Genomic DNA, 27,233 nt, shown 5'->3' with positions numbered 1-27,233 from the left:
AGCCTTTTTATTTGTACTTTTGTGTTCTTTTGTTTATTAAAGTGCACTTTAGTGCTTGTATTGCAGTTTCCTTGCTTCTGAGTCGTCGCTACAGTGTCACAATGTGTTTCAGAAGCATGTTAAAAACTGGTACTATTGGTACTGGTACTAAATACTCACTATCTTTTAATTTACTGATACTAAAAGAAACCAAATCAATTCAGGGACAAACATTTAGATTCAAAGACATTTAGAAAGACTTCTAGTCTATTATTTCTAAAAAGCTGGTAATGTACATTTTATCAGTAAGTCAGCAGTTAAAACTACAAGAAAGACAAGGCAAAACAAGGTTTAGGAAAAAAAAATCATGAAAAGAGGAACCTCAAAACCAGTGTGGCTAGAGATGTGCCAACTGCCCTAAAATTGTTTAGTCCATTTTCTAATAGCTAAATATCACATAAGGAGGAAGTTAGAACAGGTTCCTGAGGAAGGGTAAGTAACTGACAGCAGAAAGAACAAGAATCCCTATAAAAGCATGAGAAGCAGAGTAGACTTCCCCTTACTAAATGATCTGTAGTGGTAATACAGTGGCACCACAATGTCAATGCAATTGTTCTGTGGCCCAAGCACAAACTATGCTCCGTGCTTCTCTTTCAACTATAGAAGGTTTAAGGTAATATCTAGTTGACTCTTCACGAGAATATACAATAACTTACAGGGTGCGACAGACTGGTATACTGAAAAAGTACAACACATTGCAGTTACTCAGGGTTAGTTTTAAAGAAGGGTTGAATATGTTTTGATGAATTAACAAGAGTCTAGAATAGTTGCATGTATACAATCCAAACATTGAAAAAAGGCATGCTTATGAGTATGCTTTGATTTGATGGTAGAGGTTCATAGCAATCCCATGATCTGATTGCGGTATAAGGAAGCTTTCTTAAATTAGGCTACCACATTCATGGAGCAGCAACTGTAAGTGGAGATGCATAAGTGTGGAATGCTTAACAATGTAATGTTTTAGTTGTTGTTGTACAATTGTACTTTGCCTTTTGTTAAGGTCAAGGTGTGTGTGTCTATATATATATATATATATATATATATATATATATATATATATATATATATATATATAACTGTACTATTACTGTACTATTGTGATGTTATGCATCTCAAGGACACATGTACTGTTCAGCCGTTATGACAGTATTCTGGGAGTGCGGGAATATGATTCAGGGCAATGTAATCCTTGTTCCTGCTCCCCTTTTAATTAAAACCTACTCATCTAATAATACTTGAACTACACCACCTTCCACGTAAGAACATTTTTCAATTTGTTGTGAGGTATTTCTAAAATATCCTCAACCAGAGCAGTTTCTACCTTTAGTCTTTAAAATATTTCATTAATGTTGGCTATACTGTACTTATGCATTACACATGTTCATATAATAGGCGTACCCACCCCACCCCCCACTCAACACTACACGACCATCGTGACAGTAAAAAAAGACACAATGAAGCGTTCTTTCCTTTGTATAAGTTAGTGATCAGCAGGTGTGTCAGTCATACTATGTACAGCATGTGGTTTTCACTAACTGTGCATAATAAATGCTTTTTTATTTCCTATCGGTAAATATCGGGACTTTCTTTCTGTGCATCGGGACACGGGACATATGCCAGGACATAGGGACTATCCCGACATACAGTGACTGTTGTCATGTATGAAATAAGAATGCCCCTGTGCAACGGACAGGGGTAGGTTATAATTGACACATTAGGCTATTTTTGTAGTCAGGTCTATAATGCAATTGATTCCCCTACCGCCTTATTTCCAAACGCTATTAGTAAACCTTAACAGCAAAAGCCAAAATCCCCAGACAGGGTCCTAACCTTTATAAAAACGTGTCAAATGTTCCTACAAAAACGCTGAAAATCATGCCTTCCTCAGTCGCCTGCACCCTTGTGGCGCAGTAAATATGCTAACACGCGCTTACTTGAGAAGGCACATTGTTTGCAAACAAAACAGCCGGCCAACGAAAGCAAACACACGTGTGGTACCGGCTCGATAAAAGTTCTGGGGAATGTAGTGTAAAAATATGCTTTGCCCCCATGTTTCTCTCTTGAACAGACTGAGTGGAGAAATACACATCCCACAACTCACCGCTCCCCAGCTGATTGAGTTTCTCGTGTGTTTGCGTATTTCCTGAAGACTTATATTTCTGTGCTATGCAAACCGATGTTTATAAAGTGCTTTGTTCCATCAGACAGAGAGAATGTATTGATGTTACATATATTTCGATATACAATCTACTTTCATCTGCTGGGTGAAAACAGAAACGGATTTTAATTTTCTGCAGAAAAAAAAAAAAAAAAAAAAAAACTATATTGATTTTCCTTTATATTTTATTCTCCTCAAGGAAAGTCTCCAAAACTATTGAAAGGTAAGAATGGAAAACATTAAATGATAATACTTCATCTACAAAGTGTGATTGATTTCACAATTTACCTTTCAAATAAACCACGTGTAATTTATTTAAACAGGTTTAATATAATTTTTTATTTATATAATTATTATATTACATTTTCAAATAACAACGCAAAAAAAAAGTGATGCTACGATATAATAATATACATTCAAGTTATACATGTGATTGTTTATATATATATTATATTATATTATATATATATAATATATATATATATATATATATATATATATATATACACACACACATGAAAAAGACGTTGTTCTGAACAATACTGCCACACACACACACACGTGTACCACACAATACACATATATATATATATATATATTAAGTATTATATATATATATATACACACACACACACACACACAGAGTTTACGTTAAAAACAACACATAACTTAGTTGCAGTTTGACGAGTTGATGCTTTTGATAAGTGGTGCTGATGTAATTTACTTAAATTATCTACATTCAGTTTTTTAGTTGTATTTGTAGAGAACGTTATCATATTTGTATTTTGCATGTCCTGAGGACTCGCACTCTAGAGGCGACTGTAGAGGTGCTGATAAAACGCGAAATCATTGAGAAATGTTTTGTTCTGCCACGTGACCCAGATAGAACTCTTCTTGTTTACATCCATTTAAAGAAAAAGATTGTTTTATACGTGGCATAAATAGCTTTTTTTTAAAAAAAACAATTCTGAAACAGTAATAACAATAGTCATAGTTAATCGTTTTTAAAAAAAAAAAAACACGAACATGTGAATTATTGTCGTTGTTTTAATTTAGAGTACACACGAATTCCTTGTTTTGTGGTGTTGAACTTGGAAAAAAAGCATTTGATTTTGATGTGCGTCACAGATCCAGTTTCATCACTGGGGGCGCAGTTTGCATACAGTACTGTGCAGTTCTTTGTTGTGGATACGCGCGTAAATGTTATGTTATTCTCAAATCTGAGTGACCACGGGGAAGTTAGACCTAGGAAGTGGAATTGAGAACTGGCCGTTTTAGTTATCTTGACCACAGATTAGATCCAAGCCATCATATGACTGTACAAAGGAGTCCGGCAAAATTACAGCTGGCAGTAACATTGAGTATAAAATGTTGCGTGAATAACATGTATTTAGTCAATATGTTTAACTTGACATTATAAATGGGCAGGTACTTATTCCAATAATAATTATACATTTAATAATAACTTAAACATACCTAACTTCAACATACTATATGAACAGAAATAGTAGCTAGATATTTTAGACAATTTCATATTTAGCAGATTTCTCATTAATTAATTGAGGCACTTGGTACATTATGCTTTATCAGTATTGTAAAGTAATTTTAATTAGAATAGGTAGTGATCAGGTTAATTACATATGAGTATGCAGTTAAATTAAAAAAAAAACAAAAAAACAATTCAAGTGGTTAACTGTTATTGCACAACTCAACGCATGCTGTACAATGGAATGGAAGAACTTAGCTGGAGAAGTTTATCAATAAACACACACAATCTTCAAAACGCTGCTGAGGCGCTGAATAGTAAAGCTATGTACTCCGTGTACCACTGACCGAACTGCAGTAATTTTAATCTTCAAGATTAAAAAAGTCATTTAAAAAAGTATCCTAATTAAGATTAGGATAAAATCACGTATTCTGTGCATTGCTTTGAACAGTTTGGTGAGTCAGTGGAGAATAACTTCTATAAAGAACAGTAATTACCAGACTTTTCCAACAGGTGACTCACTTAGCACTTCTTAAAAGTGCTACCTGTGAAGCTTTTCAGGAGCTCAAATAATGTTGTGCTACAGTATTTTGCTAATGTGGTTCTGCTTATTAACTGCGTAGAGAAAGGTATAGTTTTAGTAGTCCCTTTTCACAAGGCCTTTAAAATATATTGAAAGACATATTTTAATGGTTATAGGTTTGTTATAGGTTTGTTATTGATAATTTCCCCAAGTTTCAGGGTGTATACTTTTCTTTCAATACACACTCCTTCAAAGTACTAGCTGTGTTGAATAAGGACCGGTATGTCATGCTTTGCTTTCATTCAAACTTTGTTTCTTAGATGGTATAGTATTCATAATAAATGCTCTGTTTCCTCATTTAAATATGTAGTTCCATGAAGTATAATAGACCTTAAAGGGGAATTTATTGTCACAAAAATAATTTGGTCAACTAAGCTGTTAATTAGCGTTAAACTAAGTTCGACTCCTGTACAAAACTTCAAGTTCATTTAATACATGTTTTAGTGAAGTTGATCAGTTAACTTGTCTTGAGAAAACCTCTACCAATAAATATCTGTAAATAAACAAGACGAGCAGGCTATTGTGTGTTTACAACAACACTGTAATCTGATTGAGCTAAACAGAGCATTGCATTAAACTGAAAGCTATACTTCTGAAATTGCTAATAGTAATTACTCCAGATCCACTTAGTAGGTTTTATGTTGTCTAAGAGTAACTTAAAAGCCTAAAAAGCTCCTAATGAAACTTAACAGTTAAACAAACAGTTACAAAAAAAACAAGCAAAAAAGCCTGCTTTGTTCCCTGTTGAAATATTATATTTTTTGTGTGACTGAGTGTTTCCTTATACAAGTATCCACAGGTGAGTGAGCCTATTGCTACCCAGTGTCCAGTATCTTTGATCTTAAGAAAACAGGCATTGAAGATCTGGCAACATACCCAGGGCAGGGAAGGGTTAATCTGGTTCCCTCTTTGTTTCAGTATTTCCTCTTATTGCCTCTCGCTCACCTTTCAGTGCAGGTGCTATAGTGGATTACAAGGAACTTCATTTCCTTGTGTGCTGACTCTTTTTCAAGCTCAACTTGAGCTCTTATTTTTCACAGGCAAATACTTAGAAATGTTGCATCATTTCGGAATAATTTGCATTTATTTGAACCTGATAAGAAAGTCCTGTTGTCGTTGAACAACAGTGAGGGTTGCACAATATTCTTGACTTTTTTACCTAATGTTCCAAATTCATGGAGTTGTCTGTGTGGGGAGTGGGGAGGTATGTTATGAATTGAAACGTTTAGCTCTGAGACTGCTGTGTTTAATGCTAACTCACGTAACATTCATTAAGCTGTTGTAATAATAATAATAAATAATAATAATGTATTTCTTAGCAGATGCCGTTATCCACAGCGACTTACAGTTGTTACAAAATATTACAATATAAAGTATCATATACAAATATCTTTATCATTAGGGCAGGAACTAACCTGTGTTTTACAATGCTTACCTATGGTTTATCATACTTTCACTGTGCTTTATTACACATTGTAGACTTTGATAAGGGTACCCCAGCTGATTAACCCAGCAGCTACTAGTAATTGTTTTGAGCATTTTCAGTGATAAATAGCACTACTGCAGCCAGTTATGTCTTGGCATCTATAACTGTTAACCACTCAGGAAGCACACATTTAGTGACCTACGTTTTGACTAGAAGTCTTAGTCAGTGTCTTCAAGTGTTGGAATAGTTTTAGATTCACATACTTTTATCATTTTGTAAAATGCTGTAGCCTCCCCCCATTGATAGACTTTATCTGCATTAGGATTATACCATTACATTTTTGTCAGTTTGGCAATTGAAAAGGGAAAAGCTGCAATCATGTTTACACTTGTGAGCTGTAACTAAAATCTTAATATTTTTGCTGAAATCTGTTTAGATAATATTATTTCTTTATTTATACTTTGTTCCTGAGTTGAAGTCAAGATTGAATTTTTTATCTGCTGAATTTTTCTATAGTTCAAGCTCTAGTTCAATGTAACTGTAATTATGTTTATGTAATTATCTAATTACCTTGTCCCTTCAGTATGAGAGTGCTTATTATCAATTCAGTTACTCTGTAAATTGAAATTAATGTTTGCATATTTTCCTTTCTAGGAAGAACAGCCCTTCTGTTGCTTGTTTGTGGAAGAGTGAGCAGGTAGGTGAATGCAGCTATGGTGTTAATTCTAGGCAGGAGATTAAACAGGGACAACCATGGGGTACACGATTCCCCAGCCACCAAGCGAAAGGTCTTCGAGGGGGACTCCAAGACGCCGGGGAACCATGACATCTTCGATTTCTGCTCGGGGTCGACTCACGGCGATGGCATCCTGCAGGTGCTCAACGAGTTCAGGGATAGCCGTCTCTTCACCGACGTGATCATCTGCGTGGAGGGCCGCGAGTTCCCCTGCCACCGCGCCATCCTTTCGGCCTGCAGCAGTTACTTCCGGGCCATGTTCTGCAACGACCACCGTGAGAGCCGCGAGATGCTGGTGGAGATCAACGGCATCCTGGCTGAAGCCATGGACAGCTTCCTGCAGTACGTCTACTCAGGCAAGGCCAAGATCACCACAGAGAACGTCCAGTTCCTCTTCGAGACCTCCAGCCTCTTCCAGATCGGGGTCCTGCGCGACGCTTGCGCCAAGTTCCTGGAGGACCAGCTGGATCCCTGCAACTGTCTGGGCATCCAGCGCTTTGCAGACACCCACTCGCTCAAGCACCTGGCCAGCCGCTGCAGGACCTACGCCCAGCAGAACTTCACAGACGTGGCCCAGCATGAGGAGTTCCTGGACCTGCACCGAGACGAGCTGGTGGAGATCATCTCCAGTGATGAGCTGGTCGTCAGCAAGGAGGAGACGGTCTTTGAGGCCGTCATGCGCTGGGTCTACCACGACGTGGACTACAGGAGGCCCATACTCAAGGATCTGCTCCATCACGTTAGAATGCCCCTGCTGCACCCCAACTACTTCGTCCAGACGGTGGAGGGAGACCAGATCATCCAGAACTCCCCCGAGTGCTACCAGCTGCTGCACGAGGCCCGGAGGTACCATGTGCTGGGCAACGAGATGATGTCCCCCAGGACCAGACCTCGCAGGTAGGGGTCACAAGTCATGAGACTGGGGGTTGAAACTAGTGCAGCTGCAGTATACATCAAATGAGAGGAATAAGGTACTTGCACATAGGCCTCCTCTGTAATGTCGCTTTCATGACCCTGGTACTCATAGTGCCAAAATGTATGACTTAAACAGGACGCTGCAGATATAGGAAAATATTAATGACTGCCTTACTCCTTTCGGTTCACTTCTTAATTGAGCGAACCTAACTGATTTGTATAGAAGGGACTGTAACTTTTGACTGTTTATCAAGTCTGAGTTCTGATAGTTGTAGAACAAATACTGACGTGATGTTGGACATTTGTTTTAAGTATAGTGATCGTATTTCAGTTAAAGTAATGGTACTTCATCTGTGTTGAGCAAAACAGTGTAACCTCATCAAATACAGTATGTAGTGTCAGCTAGACCAGGCAGGTTTGCATAGCTTTGACAGGGACGTATTATTTCTTAGTGGGTAAAGTAATAGACAGCGCCACAGTTTAGTTACTAGCCACCAACACACATACATTTCAAAATGTCTTCGTTGAATACTTCTCACCATCTAGTTTCTTATTTGTGTTTCTGTATTCCTTTCCCTTTACATTTTTTAGTCTAAAAAGAACACTTCCTGACTTACTAGTATCTGCAGAAATGTACTACACCTTTTCTGTTATTTGCCTACTACAAGTAGTATATTCTTTTGTCAAAGATGAAAGCAAACTAAGGATTCAAATAAAGACAGGTGACTTATTTTCTATCTGCTCGCATTAAAAGATTAAAGGATAGGGGAGCCTTAGTACAAGTAAATGTCAAGTTCTCTGTTGAAGACTTTCAAAGGTACTTTTATGTGGATTTTGTGTTTGTAACGCTGCTTAAATGATATCGGTAGGCTTATAAGTAAACAGTGATAATATATACAGTAGTCCTGAGAGTGTGGTATTACTTTCAACATGACACAATGTGCGTCCCCTGAGTGTAATTTACAGAAAACTGTAGTGGTGTAAGGATTGGATTTTTAATACTTTCAGTTGTGTCACGTTTAGGCCTACATGTCATCTTGTTTTACATGGTTTGTTTTTGCCAGTTTGTGTACCAGGGTTGTGAAAGCAAGGATAGTAGTGGTGAAGGTAGTAGTGTTTACTTATTTGAGAACTGCCCATGTAATTTATTTGTAAAGTTATTCATCTATTTGAATGCTTCACCGGCCTATGAAGTGACTCAATGTCCTACATTTAATCAATACAATAAAAGTACTTCATAATAACTTGACGACAGTGTATAGGTCAGCTACTGTTTCCTTTATTAACATGTGTAGGTTGTGGTTTATGCCTGCTTGCGCAACCAGAGCAAAACAAACAAGCTCAGTACTTCATTTTATTGAGACAAACACAAAAGAGCCTGAAACTGAACTCAGGTAAGTGTGGTTAAGGTACAGTAACTGGGGAATCTGCAAAGCTTTCTAGACAGGAGACGAAGAGATTTCCACAACGGTAGAAAAAGACATGAAATATAGAATCTCCGATAATGGTAGTTTCATGTATTGTTTTGTGCAAAATAAATAACAAACCTAGATCCATAAAAGTTTTCTCCTGCATGCCAAGCATTATGGTCAGTGTGGTTTTTCTACTTGAACTGTGACTTTAGTTGTTGCTGTAGTTATCTCATTGTTCATACACACCACTTTTGGTTTCTGCTTTTTTGTTTTAAAGGAGTTGGACAGCTTTGTTTTGTATTGCAGGGAATTAGTGTAGTTATAAGCTATTTAATACGTGCTTTAGAAATTAACCTGCCTTGGGAAAGGGGAACTTCAGGATACAGGTGTAATCTTTCTGTAGAAAAGACATCAGCAGAAAAAAGGAAGGTTCATTGTTCTGAAGCACCAAGTTGGTTTGTTTATGCTGGTTAGAGTATCTGCATAAGAGATGTTATCTGCTGGGTGTCATGTATCAGGATCACAGTGTGCAGTGTCAGTATCCAGGCAGAAAACTGGCTGCTGCCTTTGTCTGGACAAGAAGCTCCCCAAGGGCTGAACTTTCTGTCTCTGGGTAATTTGAATTTCATATTCCGCCACGCCGCTTTGTTTTCCTTCCAAACCGGTTTTGTCTTCCTTTTTTTTTTTTTTTTTTTATTAATTTAACTTAATAGCTTGAATTTGCATTTTAAGGCTCTACAGCTGGTTTAGAACAGGACTGATGGGAGAAAAAACAAGTATTTAAACAATAAGCTTCTCTAATAAACAACAGTAGCCTGTATGTACATGAAAGATAAACAACTGTTTGGATGAGAAGTGTTTCCAATGTAAATGCAGATATGTTTTTAACAATCATTCTTGTGACATTAGAGTGCGGTACTTAATTTACTTGGTTATAACCCCAATTTATTTAGCATATGTTGATACAATAACGTTTTTACTGAAATTTAGTGTCACCAACTCCTAAAATCCTAACGAAACACCTTTCACCAATTCACAAAGAAGCACCCTGAAAAAGAAAGACATTGAATATTCAGAAACTGTGTGATTACTCTCTAGGTACTCTAATGAAACAGTGATCAGCATTTAATTATTCATAAAAAATGTAAAAGTAACAGTAAAACAAAGGGTTAATATACTGAAAACATGAAGGGAGCCATATTAGTGAATATCTAAACACAAAGAAGGACTAAACTGGGTCAGCATATAGGTGACACTGTTTGAAACTCAGAGAGGTGAGTGAGTTACGAAGTTGTTGTGGCTGAGGGGGATCCTTTTTAAGAACAGACAAGCCCTGCGATCAGACAGCTGCTTGGAACTGGAGGAGCACGGTCTCCTTTCATTCATTACTGCCCTTATGTTATCGTTTCCCTGCTGATTTGCGCTTTCTCCCTTACAGATCCACAGGCTTTTCGGAGGTGATCGTGGTGGTCGGGGGCTGTGAGCGAGTGGGGGGGTTTAACCTCCCCTACACCGAATGCTACGATCCAGTGACGGGAGAGTGGAAGTCTCTGGCCAAACTTCCGGAATTCACCAAATCTGAATATGCAGTCTGCGCTTTGAGGAATGACATCCTCGTCTCGGGTAACTACCCATCAGACCTGACTTTTTCCCACTTGCTGGGCCTGTATATCTTGCAGCAGACCGGTTTGACAGCTTGTGCAGCCTGTGGAGCCAAGGTTTTAAAATTAGAATTTAAAACCTTGGTTAAAAACTACAATGTCCCAGAATGAATAAGTGCTTATTCGGTGATGAAACTTGAAAAGGACATTCTTTAGTTATGAGGAGTATCAGGATCTGGGGCTAGGTGCATATGGAGGAACCTGTCTGGCTGTCTGTATGTCACTTATGTTCACATGGGGATACGGTGGCTATACATTAGTTTATTGTGATCTGCTTTCTCATGTTACTGAGGAATCTGAGCTTTTAACATGGTAACAACTTTCCTAAACAACTGCTTTACAGCTGAAATAGTAAAACTGACATTACGTGACACCTGCAGCATGGCACCCGTAATGAAGTGACATGCCTCTATGGACATTTGAAGCAACAGAACAATCTATCTGGCATTGAGAAAACAGGATTTCACTTTCAACTTAACTGGCCCCACCTGCTTCATAATATTGTGATTTAAAATGCCATTGCATCGTTAGCTGTAAATGGCACTACAAATAGCAGTTGCTGATGTCATCTACAAATTGTTTCCTTGATGCCGTGAAATTGTTATTTTTTTAAGTAAAAGATGAAGTGATTCACAGAGGAGGCTCCCTGTGATTACTGGATGGCCTCTTGTTGCCATAGCTAATGGGTAGGGTGTATGGACAGCTGTCCCATGTGAAATGGCCAAAGTCAAGGCAGAAACCCTGAACAGCCCGGGCTGCGATTGGGGTTTTACATAAACTTGATGACCCCACTGAGATGAACAAAATATTCCCTGCAAAAATAAACAGTTCTACAGTACACTCAGAAGCTGGGTCATCATTGCAAGTCTTTCACCCTTGACCAAGTCTTGTGCATAAATGTTTTTTTACTCTTACATCACCTAACCCTATAATATCCCTGCACTAATAAGCTTATCTTAATTTCATGGGGGGAAAAAAATTCTGAAGAAGCAAACGATAAAAAACACGCTTGAAGCCTTTGTCCTCTGGCAGCTGTTTTCACTTTTTCTGAGTCAGTCTTAGACAGGTTCATTCTAGTAGCTCCCAAAGAGTAAATATTGCTCTGAGGCACGTGGGAGAGAGGAAGAGAGGCACACAGAGATAGCTTGAAAATATTATTTCGGAATGTTTTTCAGCAGTAATATAAATAAATAGCAACTCTAGGGAACTGAGTTTTCTCTTAAATCAAATATATTACCCTGTTTTTACAGAGAAAAGCTTGCTTTGCATTTTGTCATGTAAACCACTTTTAGAGAAGTAACCTCCCAGCTGACTCAACCTCTTAATTGTCTGCTGCATAATAATTTTTTGTAACACCCCTTAATGTATTGGCTATTTCTGAACAGAGCAAGGCAGCAGAAAATGTGAAATACATTTTGTAAATACGTAAATTATGGACCTTAACTAAGCACACCCATGAGGTGAACTTGCCTGTACTTCTTGTGTAATGTCAGTTCAACTGCTAATTTTACTGCAGGAGGCCAGCTTTCTATTTTCAGTGTTGTGGAAACTCTTTTGGGGAAAATGGCAGACCTGCTGTACTGTTTTATTGTCATATGCAACTATATTCTGTGATTCTCTAGGTCTATCATGTATTATACATGGAAAACACTTGGTAGCTGTGTGGCAAAGTGGTGAGTGGATACAGGTCAGTGCAGTGCAGAGCTGATATAAATCACACAGACAGTTACTTTCAGGTGCAAGGGTGTTTATTGAAATGATTTAACAATGTCCAGAGCCTTATGACAAATTCCTGTAAATAATAAATGATGGAAGTGATACAGCGCGTGTATCACTTTGTTTTGTAAATCCGTCAGGTTTGACTAGAAACCAAAAGTCCAGTCTTTCTTTCACCCACACAAAACACAGACACAGTTCCAACGGTGAGTGAATTAAGTGCTTGTGATGAAAGAGTTTTCTCCGTGAAAAGTGAGGTGCTGGTGTTCGGGTTTGATGCTGGCCTGCGGCTGCATCTCCGGATCATGTTAGTTCTTTTACAGTTTAATGGATTGTTCACCTCATCAGATATTGATGTGTAGCCTATCTATATATAGACAGATCAGAATTTGGTATGTAACTAATCCAGTATTTCTGACGTCCACTGGAGGCAGAACGCTAATGGTTGTGGTGTGTTATTAAAGGTCAGACATGATTAACAAACTCACTGTTTAGGTGGGATGAAGTTACAGGTGGACACCCCTGGTTTTGATACTAGTCTCATCACAGAAATGCTGCCATTCTCAGCTGTATGCTTTTGTCCTCACACATTAGGCTTGCTGTGTGGGCAAAGCTGTAGCAACATGACGGAATTACTAAGGGCTTATTGGACCACAAGGACATGCATTGAATTTGATGCCAAATATACTCCGCACTTTCATTAGCGACTTTCCTAATACATAGGAGAGCTCACGTAGTTCCTTTTTTCCTCACTTCCAGAACCCCCTGGTAATTGAGGCCTTGGTCTCAACGGGTCCAAGGCCTTGAACGGGTCCACGGGTCTCCTTGTTAACCAAGTAAATAAATGATCAGCAAGTGAGGCAGGGCAGGTACACGCTGCAACTAAAGAGGAGAATGAGCCTGTGTGTGAAGAGTGAGGAGACACTACATTCAATTAGTATTTTAATATAGATGAGAAGTGATTGCAAATCAACCATTTTGTTCCTCCCTTGCATGAATTGTATTTATTTGTACCTGTTGCTTCCCATACTGGTAATATTGGTTGAAGTGTTGAGTTTCACTAATTACTAAACTAAAAAACACTTTACAGTCTACCCTGGGTTCATATGTTAACCAGATCTTCTAAATGCCAAATACTTTACCCTTGAAGATTGAGAGGAGTTCAGTTGTAGCCTCAGGGAGTTCATTGTTTACATACAGCTCTGAGGCCCGGCAGAGCGTAACTGGTTTCATTTAGCATGACGTCATTATTTGATGGTAGTGACTATTTTGTAGGTAGGCCCTATTTAACTTGCCAGCGTTTCTCAGTTCTTTCCCCATTGTGTGGATATCATTTGCTATCAAAGGAGTTTAATTCCCATTGGTCCAGATTCCAAATATATCTGTACTCTAATGTAAATGGTTGTGTTCTGGTTGACTAAATAGAGGGTATATCATGAGAAAATATCAATTGTGATATTTATGTAATGGGGGGGCTGTGGCAATAACAAACAAGCCTTCGAGGGAGTTTGTTCTCCTTTATCACTTAACCGCCCATGACATACAGACATTCGATTTTTCCTCTCTTTATACACGAACGCTTACATCAATAAGAACATACTGTATTCACATATTTGTTTGTTTTAAACACAAATTGTTGCACTGCTTCAGTTTGTGAAGGACTGTATTAAAATAAACTTTATTTTAACTAATAAATACATTTCAAACAAATACATTGGTTACTTTATCTAGTTATTTGTTGTATTTTATTTGGATGCTCTATGTTCTTGTTTTTTCATGACATATTGGTACCTTATTTATGCCACGGATGTTTTCTATTAAGATATCAGTAAATATACTTCCCCAAACTTATTTGAAGGCACTGTGCAGTAATCTGCTCTTTTTAACAAGGCAGTAGTATAGAGTAGGCTCATCCCTTCTGCCATGTGGGTTTCAAAACTTGATATGTGGTGCTACACTAGGTTAAAGAGAATCCTGTTCACAAGCCATGCTTTTAGACTATCTTGTACTTCCCTTCACTGGCATCTTTCCTGTCAGTAACCAATAATACATATGTTAGATGCATAAGGTTCTATTACCTGAACTACACAAAGTAAAGCTGTTTTAATACGGTGTTCCCAAAGAGGAGGGGTGAACGAACCACATGAATCTACCCCAGATGTGAATGTTGACAGTGAAGTGTGGCGGGTGTATTGTGTGAACTCTGCAGGGATAACATAAGAGGAATGCTACAGTTGTTGGTTTCATAATCTTTGCATAGCAGTTGAACAATTTGCATACGATTAATGCAACTTTTCTGTTAAGTGTTAGTTGGCCATTTTAGCTTCAACTGCATGGAATTCTTATGCCAGTTAATGGATTGTTGACCAGGGTAAACCCAGCCACTGGTCCATAAACTGTCCATTTCCTGTAAGTGTGTACAGTTTCCCAGGCATATTGAATGAACTCCCAAGTGGAATGTTAGGAATATTTCTGAGTTTTGTTAATTTTTTTCCAGTTTTGTTTATATACTACATTTGTAATTCTTGCTGGCTGTCCATAAATGACGGATGTGATGTTGGAATCCACAATCCATCACAAAGTGATCATTTACTGCTGATAGAACAATGAATTCTCATTTTCTCTGTCGATGAGCGCTGCTGATGTAGTGTTTCATATTTGTTCAAATACAAAAGGCCAGATTCGCAAAGTTTGCAGCATTTTTTTTTTTCAAAGGAACTAGCAATTCACTTATTCTTAGGTTATTTATTTGAAGCTTTGTGACCCATTAACATGTTTTTTTTTTCTGGTATAAATTTAAGAGTCCTGGAGTTACTGCTTGGTGCAGATGACCCAAATCATATCTATATTAAATTCATCCTTAGATCTTTCTTGAACTTGGCATGTTTTAAACCTATAGTCCCCCTGTTTGCCGACATTGTATTACATTGAAATAAGTCATCGTTAAGACAGTTTGTCTGTGGAAAACATAAATCGCCTATTGGCTCATCCTGTGCTTTTCTTTTTAAGGTGGACGGATTAACGGACGGGATGTTTGGATGTATAACTCGCAGCTTAACATGTGGATCAGGGTTGCCTCCTTAAACAAAGGCAGATGGCGTCACAAGATGGCTGTCCTCCTGGGAAAGGTAAGAATAACATTATTTCAGTTTAGTTTTTTGTAGAAATGATGTGAATTTGCTTAATTTTAAGCCGCCTTTTTTATTTCATTATAATTGAGGCCCATTATTTTCTATAAAATTTCCTGGGAAGTTATCGTGTTTGATAGACACTGGGGGGTAATACTCAGGGATGGTCAGAAAAGCAGAGAGTGGTAAGGGTATGGAATGGATTATCTAGTCATGTTATTGTCCCAACTTGACAAAGTGCTGAGTTCAGTCAGCTACCAGGAACCAGACGATAGGCCTTTCGACCGTTTATGTTTTTTTTGTTAGAATGTGTTTTTTGTGTTGCTAAATCTCACATATTTGGAAATGTTTTTTTGTCAGTAATATACAATTTCTGGTCTGGCCCCAGTCTCTTGGCACTCCTGTTTGTGATAATAATTGCATAACGGCTGGTTCGAAACAATGTTTTTAAATGCTTTCAAAACACCGTTCACTCAGCCTGAAAACTTAATGAAGGTGTGGTGTGAACATTTTGTATGCAAGTATTAATGAAAATGTCTGGTTTGTTCAACAGGATTATCCCTGTAGTTTTTTTTAGAATGTTTATCTTGTTGACAGTAAGTCCACCAAGCAGTGACAATATCCACAGTAACCCACGTACTCTTGTAACTTAATGTTATTACTTGTTATTATGAAACTCTCTCACCACCCCTAATGGGAACTTGCCAGATGTGAGCAGCTTTTGTTTACATTATGAAGGACTAAACATATCCTGTGCAGTTTATGTCCAGACTTTTATGCAATTAAGTTACAGTCTTCTTTTCATGAACAGTGAGGTTTGGGCTTTGAAGCAGTCATATTTTAGTGTACAGAATTATAAACGGAATTAAAGATCATGCTGAGGTTTCCTTTGTACAAAGGCAGTTCATGTTGCAGCATGAATTGTAACAGACTTCTGTCTTTTTCCATTGCAGCTGGGGTGTTTGTTGCCTCTTTCATCCTTGCAGCACAGCTAGGTTTCCAAAAAGCTGATGTAAATTATCAGCTTAGTAATGTACAATATAGGCTTTTTACATGTTGTACTGTGCACAACAACACGTATTATGTTATATTTCTATTAAATACTACTTCTATTTACAACAGAGTAATTTTCTGTGTGGCCATTAAATCTTAATTACAAACTTACTGTGTTTACAATATTGTCTGTTGTCCTCTTTTTTAACATAATTTCTTTGATAGTTATTTTTCACATAACATGGGTTATAAATCAGCTGTGTGGAATGAAACGAAAGGGATACTCATGCCCCAAAAAGCTGGCTAAATAATTGATTATAATGTAATCAACTTGTATCTGGAGTCTGAGATCTGTACAGGCTGTATGGAAAGGCTAAATAAATACAGACATAAATACAAACGTAACATCAACAGTTCAACTAGACCTGTTCTCTGATTCTGTACTAAACTGACTGTGTCATGTAAAATGATTCAGTGTCTTGTTTTTCTGCAGGCGTTGGTAAGCCATTCAGCAGTTCTGGAGTCTACAGTAATCACTGGCACACTCTTTGGCATCGCATGTAAAATCTGCTCTGTATGCTAATACTACTTGGGTAAAATCTGGGCACTGCTAATTCAGGAAGCTTTTCGGCAGTTGATAGGAAATAATCAAACTGTTTTTGAACCTGACCGCGCTGCAGGGGCGTTTCATATAATGAGCCAACTGTACAAACTCTAAATACATGTTAACATCAATAAATAAATAATAAAAAGTAGTGGTGTTTAACCCTGGCCCTCTAGTATCCACAAATGTCCAGGCTTTTGTTTAACCAGGGATGTGTGTTTTTTTTTAAAACATGCACTACTTTCTAGTGCACATGGAACAACACTTACAGACAGCCTCTGAGACTTCAGACTGTGTGTACTGTAGCTTTGAGACTTGTTTAAAGTAAAATCTTAAAAATAGTTGGTAATATTAACCCTATCCAATACTTTAAACTCTGCACAAAAACCAGGGCCAAGGTACCCAGTTAGAAATGAAGTGGAAATAGACTTGGGATAGAAAGGCAGGAGGCACTTCACACAGTGGTGGTGTGCATATGGTAGAGGAATAATTGGGTATTGATTTGAGATTCAATCAGATCAATACTTGGATTAGCCAGTGTAGAACAAAAAATAAATTAATCTGTCTTCAGGCGATGTTTCCACAAGTTTATTTAAGTGAGATGGTTTAGTTCAGTATTAATTCCTGATAAGTACAGGAGATCTGTGTGGGAGAGTTTGTTTTTGCAGGGCAGATTGGGTGGGGGGTTGGGTTGTGGAGGATGTGGTTCTTGATGGAATTTTAAAATGTATGTATTCCACGAGCAAGGTTTTATAACAGGAAACTGGAGGCCTTGGAAAGCTGGGAAGGGATGGCAAGAGGGAGGGGAGACTCCAATTAACATGAAAGAATCTACAGCATGATTCTTCTACATTATAATGTTTAAAACGGGCTGTCAGTGTTTTGTGAATAATCCTTTATCATTTCTTTCATCTGAAAGTTATTACATGGGCAAGTGATTTAGACTGGACTTGAGTGTTCTACAATTATGGCTCACACATGCAAACAAAAATACTGTTTATTCTCAGTTGAATACACTGAAACGTTTGTCATTGGATTTTAGTTTATTTTGGTATATTAGTTTACAAGACTAAGTTCAACTCCGAAGTTTTAAATTGCTCCAATCCATAACTTTAAAGTAGTATCTTTCTTCACAGTTCCGATTAGAACTTGTGGCCAAACAGCAATGTGTTTTTCCTTAAATGACATGATTACAATTAAAATATACATATTTCTGCTAAGGGTTAACTATTGGGGTTTACCTTACTTCCTGTGAACCATGTATTTCCTGTTGTAACAGGCTTCTTACTGCCTGATCATCATCATGTTTCCTGCTTTGGAACAGCTTGTTCAGTTCTGTGTTTGCAACGGATCGTGAGCTCTTTGTTTTCTTTACCAACGGCCGTATGTGTTATTGAAAACCATGACAGTGCTCTGATTCCCTGGAGCTGTTCCCCACGGTCTGGATCGTGTTGCATGATTATTGCGAGACACTTGTTCTGTAGGAAGTCTTCAGGCTGCTGTACTCTGTAACAGCGATACATGGATACACCAGTTTATTGTAGGTACTATGGGGGGGTGCACATTATTCCAAACTCAAAATCTTTATTGGAAAACTACACACCATTTCACTTGAATTGAACACATGCATATAATGTTGTGGTGTATGTTATAATATTAATGCAGTTTACTGTATTCTTCCATTGTTCAGCTTTCTGGGTATTCTACAGTACTTCAGCATTAAGAAACCATGTTGTTACATTAGGAGCCCACCTTCCTCCCAAACATTGAAACCTACAATGCCACTGCCATACTGATACAGGCATTCTCCTACAAATGTAATGGTACAGTATTATAGAATTTTAGGAATTACCTCTTTAAAATGTTGGTTGCAGTTTAACCAATAATGCTTTTTCCAAGTTGCCAAGGTTTTTCCAAGCCATTTTATAAGCTTTGTATACAGTATATTAACAGCATACTTGTTATTACTGCCTTCAGCTCACAATATTCATCCTCGCACACATCAATCCAAACTCCACAAGTGTATGAATTGGTTATTTAGTTTGCCAGCAAGGTACTTTCTCTAGCATTCAAGCCTATAAACAGAACATAAAACACAGTCCTCTATGTGAAAACGATACACTATACAAAGCAGACATTCAAACAGACATCTTCTAAAAACGTGGAGACTGTTGAAAACGTTTATATAAAGAGCTGAGGACTGTTTTTTGTCCTGAAAGCTGCCCTAGTTTAATTTAAATTCAGTAACGGAAACCAGAATAACTGGATCTGGCAAAGAGCTGAAACACAATCAATGTTCAAAGGGTGCAGGCTACCAATTCATTCCCATCAAGTAAGTAAAAAGGTTCTTCAAATGGTCACTATCTAGGAAAGTAACATTGAGCTTAAAACTAGTGAATTTCAAGCTCAATATAAAGGACTGTGCCACTAGAATTCAAAGCCCTCACAGCTTTGCAAGCTCACCAGACATGAACACCCCTGCCATTCAGTCAAGCAAAAACTGAACCAATCCCTCCCGAAGGCTGAGCTGAAACCACCAGACAGATGTACACTGCTGTATTCTTGATACATGCCACACTTTCCATTTATTGGGGAAAAAAAAAAAAACACTTGTTAAATTGTTATCAGACTTGGTGTTAACATTATTTGGCATACATTATTGGAGTATTGGTGATATATACTGGTGGTGTCTCTACATTCATCCATCTGTATAACGCACTTCTGTCTTGAGAACAGAACGTTATTCCAGTGATTTTAAATATATTTCACCATGATAATAGCTCCCCTTTGCTTACCCACTGGCATCTAGTTCCTAAATACCACTTAATTGTTTCTTGTTCTGTGCTGTTGTGTGCATGTTATACATGTCATGGTCGTCAATTTGTTCGTCACACTGATGGCTCTGATTTTGAATGTAGAGCAGTGGCAGGGGCTGTATGTTACTGACATCCTTGTTGTTATAGTAAGATATTAATATGTAGACTAGAAATTATTAGTAATACATATTTTTACTTTATATCCATTCAGCATTAATTCAGTTATATTTTAGTGACAGAACGATACTGTGAAGGATAAATTGATAATGAAAAGCGGTTTTAAATTACACTGTGCTGGAAACTTAAATCACATCCTAAAATACTGTGTGCTGTGAATGCAGAACGCATTTGAAAACAATAACATGATACACGAGTTAAGAGCCTTAGGTATCACAAAGAGAAGTAGTTGAAAGAACGTGTTGACCCGATCTGTATTAAGTTATTGATTCAGGTGGACTGAGCGAATGTAAACACGTTTAGGATGCTATTAAGCTGGCTGTGTAACGCTGTGGCTCTGTAACAAGCTACACCTGTTACACTGACAAGCCTGCAGGACGTTTCCTATTGATCAGAGAAACTTGCAGTGAAAACAATCAAACTGTTACGTTGCAGCTCATTATAAAACAAGGCAGCAACTTTATACGATTGGTTCAAAGGTGTAAACTGTAAAGTATGTTTACAGGAACAGTTTTGGTGTCTGCTTCTATTTGAAATCTTAGCAGTGCCCTGGGAACCTTTAACCCGTTTCCTTCCTCTGAGGTACCGGCCTAGCGTTAAACAGCTATTTTGTTTCTGCTTTTGTTTTGAATTGCTCCAGTGTATTCAGCTTGAACTCGGTAAACAGCAATAATTGATTGTCGGTTACTGCATCTGGTGAACTTTGAGATAAGCATTCCCCTCAATAGTATAAACCTGTTGACTCAGGTCTAATATCATGTTATATCCATGTACACTCAAACGTATCCTGTAGTTATCGCTCAAGTATACTGTTTGTAATTGTCTGCATGAGAATGTTTATGAACAAGTGGAAAATAAAATATGTTTTGGTCCCAGTACAGCTGTTTATACCATACTGTTAACACTCCTAGAACAGCAGTAATCTTGTGACAACTACATATATACCATACCTTATCTACTGCATAACAGCATCTTTACTTTAAGTGGGAAAGCTTAAATGAAATAATAATTTGGTTAAAATGAAAATAGTCCTTCTGAGGTCTATGCTTTATAGGCTTTTCTTACACAAGTGAAACATTTATAGGGAACTGTGTTTTAATTTCTTAAGGGTGAAGTTTGTACTTCAAAAGTGTGACTGTGGCTTGGGGCTCCAGCTGGTCACATCACACAACCTTCTCCCGCTATTCTGCATGTTTTCTAATGAGAGATATCATTCCAAAGAAGGGAGCATGCTGACTGTGTGTGCTGTCTGCTTGCAGGTGTATGCAGTCGGGGGCTACGATGGGCAGAATCGTCTGAGCAGTGTGGAGTGCTACGATTCCTTCTCGAACCGCTGGACCGAGGTGGCACCCATGAAAGAGGCAGTCAGCTCCCCGGCTGTGGCCAGCTGCGCCAGCAAGCTCTTTGTGATTGGAGGAGGGCCAGATGACAACACCTGCTCTGACAAGGTCAGTGCACAGCTTCACACTGCCCAGGAACAGCTGTAAGATTTCTTTGATAGTGGAGGGAAAAACAAGATAGATCTGTATCACAACCTGGCTGTTGTCCAGTAGACTGTTTGTTTTTTTTTTTTTTTTTTTTTTTTTTTTTATTAAAGGCCCATGTTTAAAATAGTTCTATAGTGTTTACTGTTCACAAAACTTAACTCCTAAGTTATTTAAAGAATTTTTTTTTAAGTTTGTTTTGATTGAATAAATAGATTTCCAGCATGTGGGAAGTTGCTGCAGTGAAGGAACATAATTGGACATTCTAAATTTGGGAGAAAAACAGGGGTAAAATATTTGGGCACACAACGGGATAAAAAAAACTGTACTGTATCATCATGTAATGTATCATCAATGTAAGGTATCATTTAATGTATCATCATTTCATTTCACAAGGCCTATGTTTTACCACAGCTGTGAAAAAACAACACTTTTTTGTACTTTAAATATGTTTGTTTAACATCATTTTCTGGGGACCCCAGAGCATCTTGTTTACATTCCCCCAGGGTAGTTTTAGAGGTTGGGATTTCTACCGTGAAAGTCACTCACTTTAAGTCAGCATAATCTTGACTACCGCATGCAGCAGTGGGGGGTTACAGATGATCCCTTCTTGCTTGGTAATGCTTTAATAAACGGGATCATATTTCATCTCTCTAATTTTGGATGGTGCACTACGACGATTAAAAGAGCCGTCTGTTTTGCATCCAATCTGAGATGCAAACATGAAGCTAATGGACCAGCTGGTGAATCTTTAGGAATGTGACTAAGATAACTGAGTGCTGCTGCTAAAGCAACACGACTGCTCAATGCACAAGATCACGAGACAGGATAGCGGATGGGAGGCAGGTGTGATTCCAGACCTCTCTTCTGTTTCAGGCTGAATGCCACCTGGCTGGCTCTGTACACAGGTATAACATGATACCCCATTAGCAGCTGATCTCTAGACACACACACCTGCTGAAATGGCTTTTACAGTAGAATACTTTCACTGGACAAAGGGCCAGGGTCATGTGTGGTTAGTGTCTTTTTGATCGAATGGCTTAAGAAAAAGTTTAATTAAATCCTCTTTTGAGAACTTGTAATCGATTAGCTTCAATGTTTTGGGTGATTGGCAGAGCGTTTTTGCTATACACATGGCATAGCAATGATATAAACCAATACACTTCTAATCAATTCCAGTACCGTCATACCAGATCAGTGTCAGGAACCCTGTGCAATACTCCTGTATTTCATATTGTGATGCCATTGCTGGTAATGCTATTGTCAGCCAATGTTTCTGATAGGATTTCTTTAGGGTAAGTATTAGTATGGTATTTTCTGTGAGGGTGAATGCTTACTAGAATGCTTACCCTTCATTCCCCTGCGTGCTGCAACATTAGTGATTGTGAGGTCTGGTGTTCACTTCCAGCTAAAATGACTTCAAGTTAAAACCTTCAAATGTTACAAGAGTACCCTGATCATTTTATTTATATTTATCTTTTGTACTTTATTTCACATATTCAAACATTATTTAAAAAAAATAATAAAACAAACATCATGACATTTATTTAGAGATCTTTATAATTCTATACATTGTAACCCAGTTCAGAATTTACAACAAACTTCATTTGAATTCACTTCACACTTCAGTGAAAAATAACTCACTACACTTCGAAGAGAACTGTTTTTTTTTCTGATTTGTTCCACATTTCTAAACTGATTTGCATTTCAAATAATACTGCAAACAGACTGAGTGGTCTCAGTTTGGTTAGTTTAAAATTATTTCTGACGGGCCAAGGTAATTTAACTGCTTTCAAATGAACCTAACCTTGGTTTGAATGGGTCCTTCCACACATTGAAACAAGTTTGTGAAACTGTTTTGTCTTCAGACTAACTGTAGTACTCTATATACCCCTCTGGACACAAACAGCCCCTACAAAAACCTTTTGTCCACAACTGTTTCACCAGAGGAGGCTGTTAATACATTTTCTTTTACTAGGAGCATACCAGTAATTGGATATCCTAGAGCCAGCCAGATCCAATCTTGATGTTGAATTACTTTTTTTTCCTGGCTTGGTGAATGGTAGTAAATGCATACACTGTCAGTCAGTGTTTAAAGTAAGACAGGTGTACATTTGCCTACTTTTGTACAGCAGTGATGGGAAAGCACACAACACAAATGCCCCATTTCACTGGGCTATCACTTTTTTTTTTCTACTATAGAACAGCTCTGCAGACAGTTTTGGATTTCAGCAGTTGGCTGTCAGTGTGGAATCTGTTGTACTTTGTTAGAAAGAGGATCCGTAGCTCAGTTTCACTGAAGCTCATTTTGTTGAACAATATTTTATTTTCTAGTTTTGACACATCGTATTCTCAAAGACCTCCACCTGCCTGACAGTCTGACTGTAAGGGTTGAATGTAAATGCTTCTGTCTGTCATCTGTGGCATGTTAAATTAACTTGGTATGACTTCCCATATACAAGTTAGTACCATAGTTTAATAAAGCGTGGTGAAGCATAGGTAAGCATTGTAAAGCCTATAGAGGTATGGTAAAGCATCTTGTTTTTGCTCTTACTCTGTCTTGCTCTATTTTTCTTGTTGTCTGCATTTTTCGTATTGCTCTAATCTCGTCTGTTTAAATTCCAGCCATCACAGCCCTAGAAAGGTTTAGCACAGTATTTTTGCACTAATATTTTTGCAGTTTGTCCCATGGTTATACTATGCATGTAGCAGTTTACCCTGGTTTGTCATGTTTATTAATAAGCTTTACCATACCCTACTGGTCTATACAGTCTTTACCATGCTTTCACTGTGTTTCCTATTCTTTTACTATGGGGAAACGCTTATAGTGTTACATGTGACCAAAATCAAGTCTCTGCTACAGTATCGGTTCCTTCTCCGCATTTGATTGTGTGTTTTTTAAAGGTTTGGATGAATCAAATAAAGAACAGTTTCCAGTAAGTAATCCTTTCCTTTTAGGTCCAGTGTTACGACCCGGAGTCGAACACGTGGCTGCTGCGTGCAAACATCCCCATCGCAAAGAGATGCATCACCGCCGTGTCTCTGAACAACCTGATCTATGTGTCCGGAGGCCTCACCAAGTCCATCTACTGTTACGATCCCATTGAGGACTACTGGATGCACGTCATGCACACATTCAACAAACAGGTAGGGGGCGTCGTTCTATTTATGAAAGCCCCCCTGATTATTCCATGCTGGCAGGCCCAGTATACATGTTTTACACTTATTATTGAGATTATATGTTTTATAATTATGGTACATACTAACTTATGGCTGGAGAACTGGTTTTCCGATTGTGTTAAAACATGGACATTCTTAAGCACAAACTAATGGGAATTTCAGAAAACTGGGGACTAGTTGAGGAACCTGCTTCTCTACGCACATTCAAATATGTGGTTTTGTGCAACAGCTCATTTTAAACAGATAATAAATAGAGGCTATTTGTGTACCATTACCTATTTTTGTTTCCCCACAGGAGAGCTGTGGAATGTCGATATGTAACGGCAAAATCTTCATCCTGGGAGGAAGGGGGGAAAGTGGAGAAGCCACAGACTCTATTCTGTGCTATGACCCGGCTACAGGAATCATCACAGGGGTGGCAGCCATGCCCCGGCCCATCTCCTACCACGGCTGTGTGACCATCCACAGATACAATGAGACGTACTACAAGCCCTGAGGCACTTAATCCAGGATGGACACTTCAAATCCACAACTTGAGGAGACTATCTTCAGTCCTGTGGAAATATCTTAGAATAGAGATAAGATGAGCTCTGTTTCTTTGGAGTGGTGTATTTTTATTTTTATTTTTTAGTGGTTTGGATTTAATTTTGGTAGAAGTGAGTGCAAGTTAGTAACTTTCTGTATAACATTGCCGTACTCAGTTTTTATTTTTAATTCTATAAGACTATGGTAATAATTTGAAATTAAGATTATTGGCTGAACAGCTGTTCTCAATAACTTGTGTAATAAACAGCTGTGACCCTATCCCCCTTTAGAAACTAGCAGAGAACTGGTAAACGCAGCAACTACAAAACAGCCTTTCGATTGGATGCAAGAAACTGTGATTCATTCATTTGTAGCTTAGACAAAGCAGTGCACACCACTGACAATGAAAAAAAAATTACATCAATAAGGGGTATAGGCTAATATACCCCATACATTACATATCATATATATATATATATATATATATATATATATTATATATATATATATATATATATATATGAGCCAATAATGTTGTAGTAATTATAGATACACTTGTTTTATTTTTAGTTTATTTCTTCCTAATGCCAAGTATCGATAGAATACCACTATTACGCCCTGCAACATGCATGCCGTGCTGGACAAGGCAGTGCCTTCATTCATCAGATCAGTTTTGTTAATCCAGTCACTGCAAATCAGCATGTCAGATATTTTGTTTGCAAGCTCTGTACCCTGGCTACGCCTGCTGCTTCACACTTGGAAAAGTGCCTTAGTCCTGGGCTGAAACTCCCCAACTGTGACATCAACTCGGCTGGGGATAAATTGTTGAGAGCGTTACGAGAATACAGCAAACTAGCCTGATTTGTAACTTTAAAAACAAATCTGCTTTATTTTGCAACTGGAGTTAGAATAAGGGTCAAACTTTCAGAGTTTCCTCCGTTCTTTAATTCACTCCTATTTTTAGAAAGGAGAGAAAATTATGTTGATGTTACAGAATGAAAAAAAATAACACACACATTGAGAGAGTGCTTAAGGTGTTTAATCTCTTTAAAAACAGGAGTTAATTCAAGACTGGAGTAAACGCTTTGGAAATATGGCCCTACGAGGCGGAACCCCACTACTTACTCTTTAATGCCTCATTCTGATGTTTGCAGCACAGTAACACCTGAAGTGCCAAGGAAGGGTGAACTCGGGTATCGAGGAAAGTACAAGTCCAAACTGCCACCTGTTTCTGAAGCTTCCCAGAGTGAGCATCTCTGCTGGGCCATATTCTTCAGCAAGCAGTTTACAACCGAGTAGCTACAAATATAGCAATAGTGTATCACTTGTCAAAAATAGTTTTAGTTAGTTGTATTTGGGTTAGCAAGAGTAACGCTTAAGGTAAACAAGTTGTGACATAAACTAAAGACATGAGTGCATGAGTTTAACTTATCAAGTACAATAAAACAGCAATTGCTAAACATTTTGCAAGAACACTAGTTTTTATTAATCAAAACTTCTAAGATGTCAAGTAGATTTTACGAATAAGGCCTGAACTGTTTCTGGACCAAATTTAAAACCAGCCCAGGAACTTTAAAAACAGAAGTTAACTAAACAGACGTTGCCAGGATTCACAGCAGGCATTATTGAACTTCAGTCTAAATCATGTGGGCAATCATCCATTGGGTATAATTTGCTTGCACTGGTGTTACTGGGATGAAAACTTGATCAGACTATTGTATATATAAAATAATAACTGCATGATTCATTAAAAAAAAATGCAATATGCATTTCAATGCAGTTATTGGCCAGTAATCAGTGGCTATGATTTGGTACCTAGATTCTGCAGCTGTTAATATGTAGAAATACTGAAAATAAATTATTTTACAAACATTTCAATGAGAACACCGTGTAACAAATGTTTTTTTTTTTTTTTTTTTTTTTTGTTCCTGGGTAGTAAGTGTTATTTCCTAATTGCTTATGCCTCAAGTATAGAAAATGGCTATTATTCCCCACAAACTTTGCTTTTGTGACCAGGACAGTGATATTTTGAAATATCACTATTTCCAATGGGAAAACAGGCAAATGTGTGTCTTCGTTCACATAAAGCCAGAAAAAAACAACATATGAATCCAAATTAACATGTATTTATACTAAAGTAATACAAAAATGACTACAAAAGATTTAGAAATGAGTAGTTTTTTGAGATTTACGA

At 37.8% G+C, this 27,233-nt stretch overlaps 1 protein-coding gene across 1 annotated transcript; it reads left to right on the top strand.

Annotated features, from left to right (window-relative positions):
- The first annotated feature begins 2,190 nt into the window (after positions 1–2,190).
- On the top strand, positions 2,191–25,479 carry LOC121326922 (kelch-like protein 24). The gene is made up of 7 exons (XM_041270576.1): positions 2,191–2,420; positions 6,347–7,325; positions 10,194–10,378; positions 15,142–15,260; positions 21,110–21,298; positions 24,293–24,481; positions 24,810–25,479. Exons 2-7 carry the CDS (start codon positions 6,406–6,408, stop codon positions 25,008–25,010), a joined length of 1,803 nt encoding a protein of 600 aa, XP_041126510.1. The 5' UTR covers positions 2,191–2,420; positions 6,347–6,405; the 3' UTR covers positions 25,011–25,479.
- Positions 25,480–27,233: the final 1,754 nt, after the last annotated feature.

The sequence above is a fragment of the Polyodon spathula genome, chromosome 14 (assembly GCF_017654505.1).
Source record: "Polyodon spathula isolate WHYD16114869_AA chromosome 14, ASM1765450v1, whole genome shotgun sequence".
NCBI classification, from domain to species: Eukaryota; Metazoa; Chordata; class Actinopteri; order Acipenseriformes; family Polyodontidae; genus Polyodon; species Polyodon spathula.
The sequence above is the reverse complement of the archived record's forward strand: the minus strand, read 5'-3'. Positions and strand labels throughout refer to the sequence as shown.

Bases quoted from the DNA above. Each gene is read 5' to 3' on its own strand.
- LOC121326922 (XM_041270576.1), top strand. From the start codon at position 6,406: ATGGTGTTAATTCTAGGCAGGAGATTAAACAGGGACAACCATGGGGTA. The intron at 10,379-15,141 runs GTAACTACCCAT...TTTCTTTTTAAG, and splicing joins GAATGACATCCTCGTCTCGG to GTGGACGGATTAACGGACGG. The intron at 24,482-24,809 runs GTAGGGGGCGTC...GTTTCCCCACAG, and splicing joins TGCACACATTCAACAAACAG to GAGAGCTGTGGAATGTCGAT.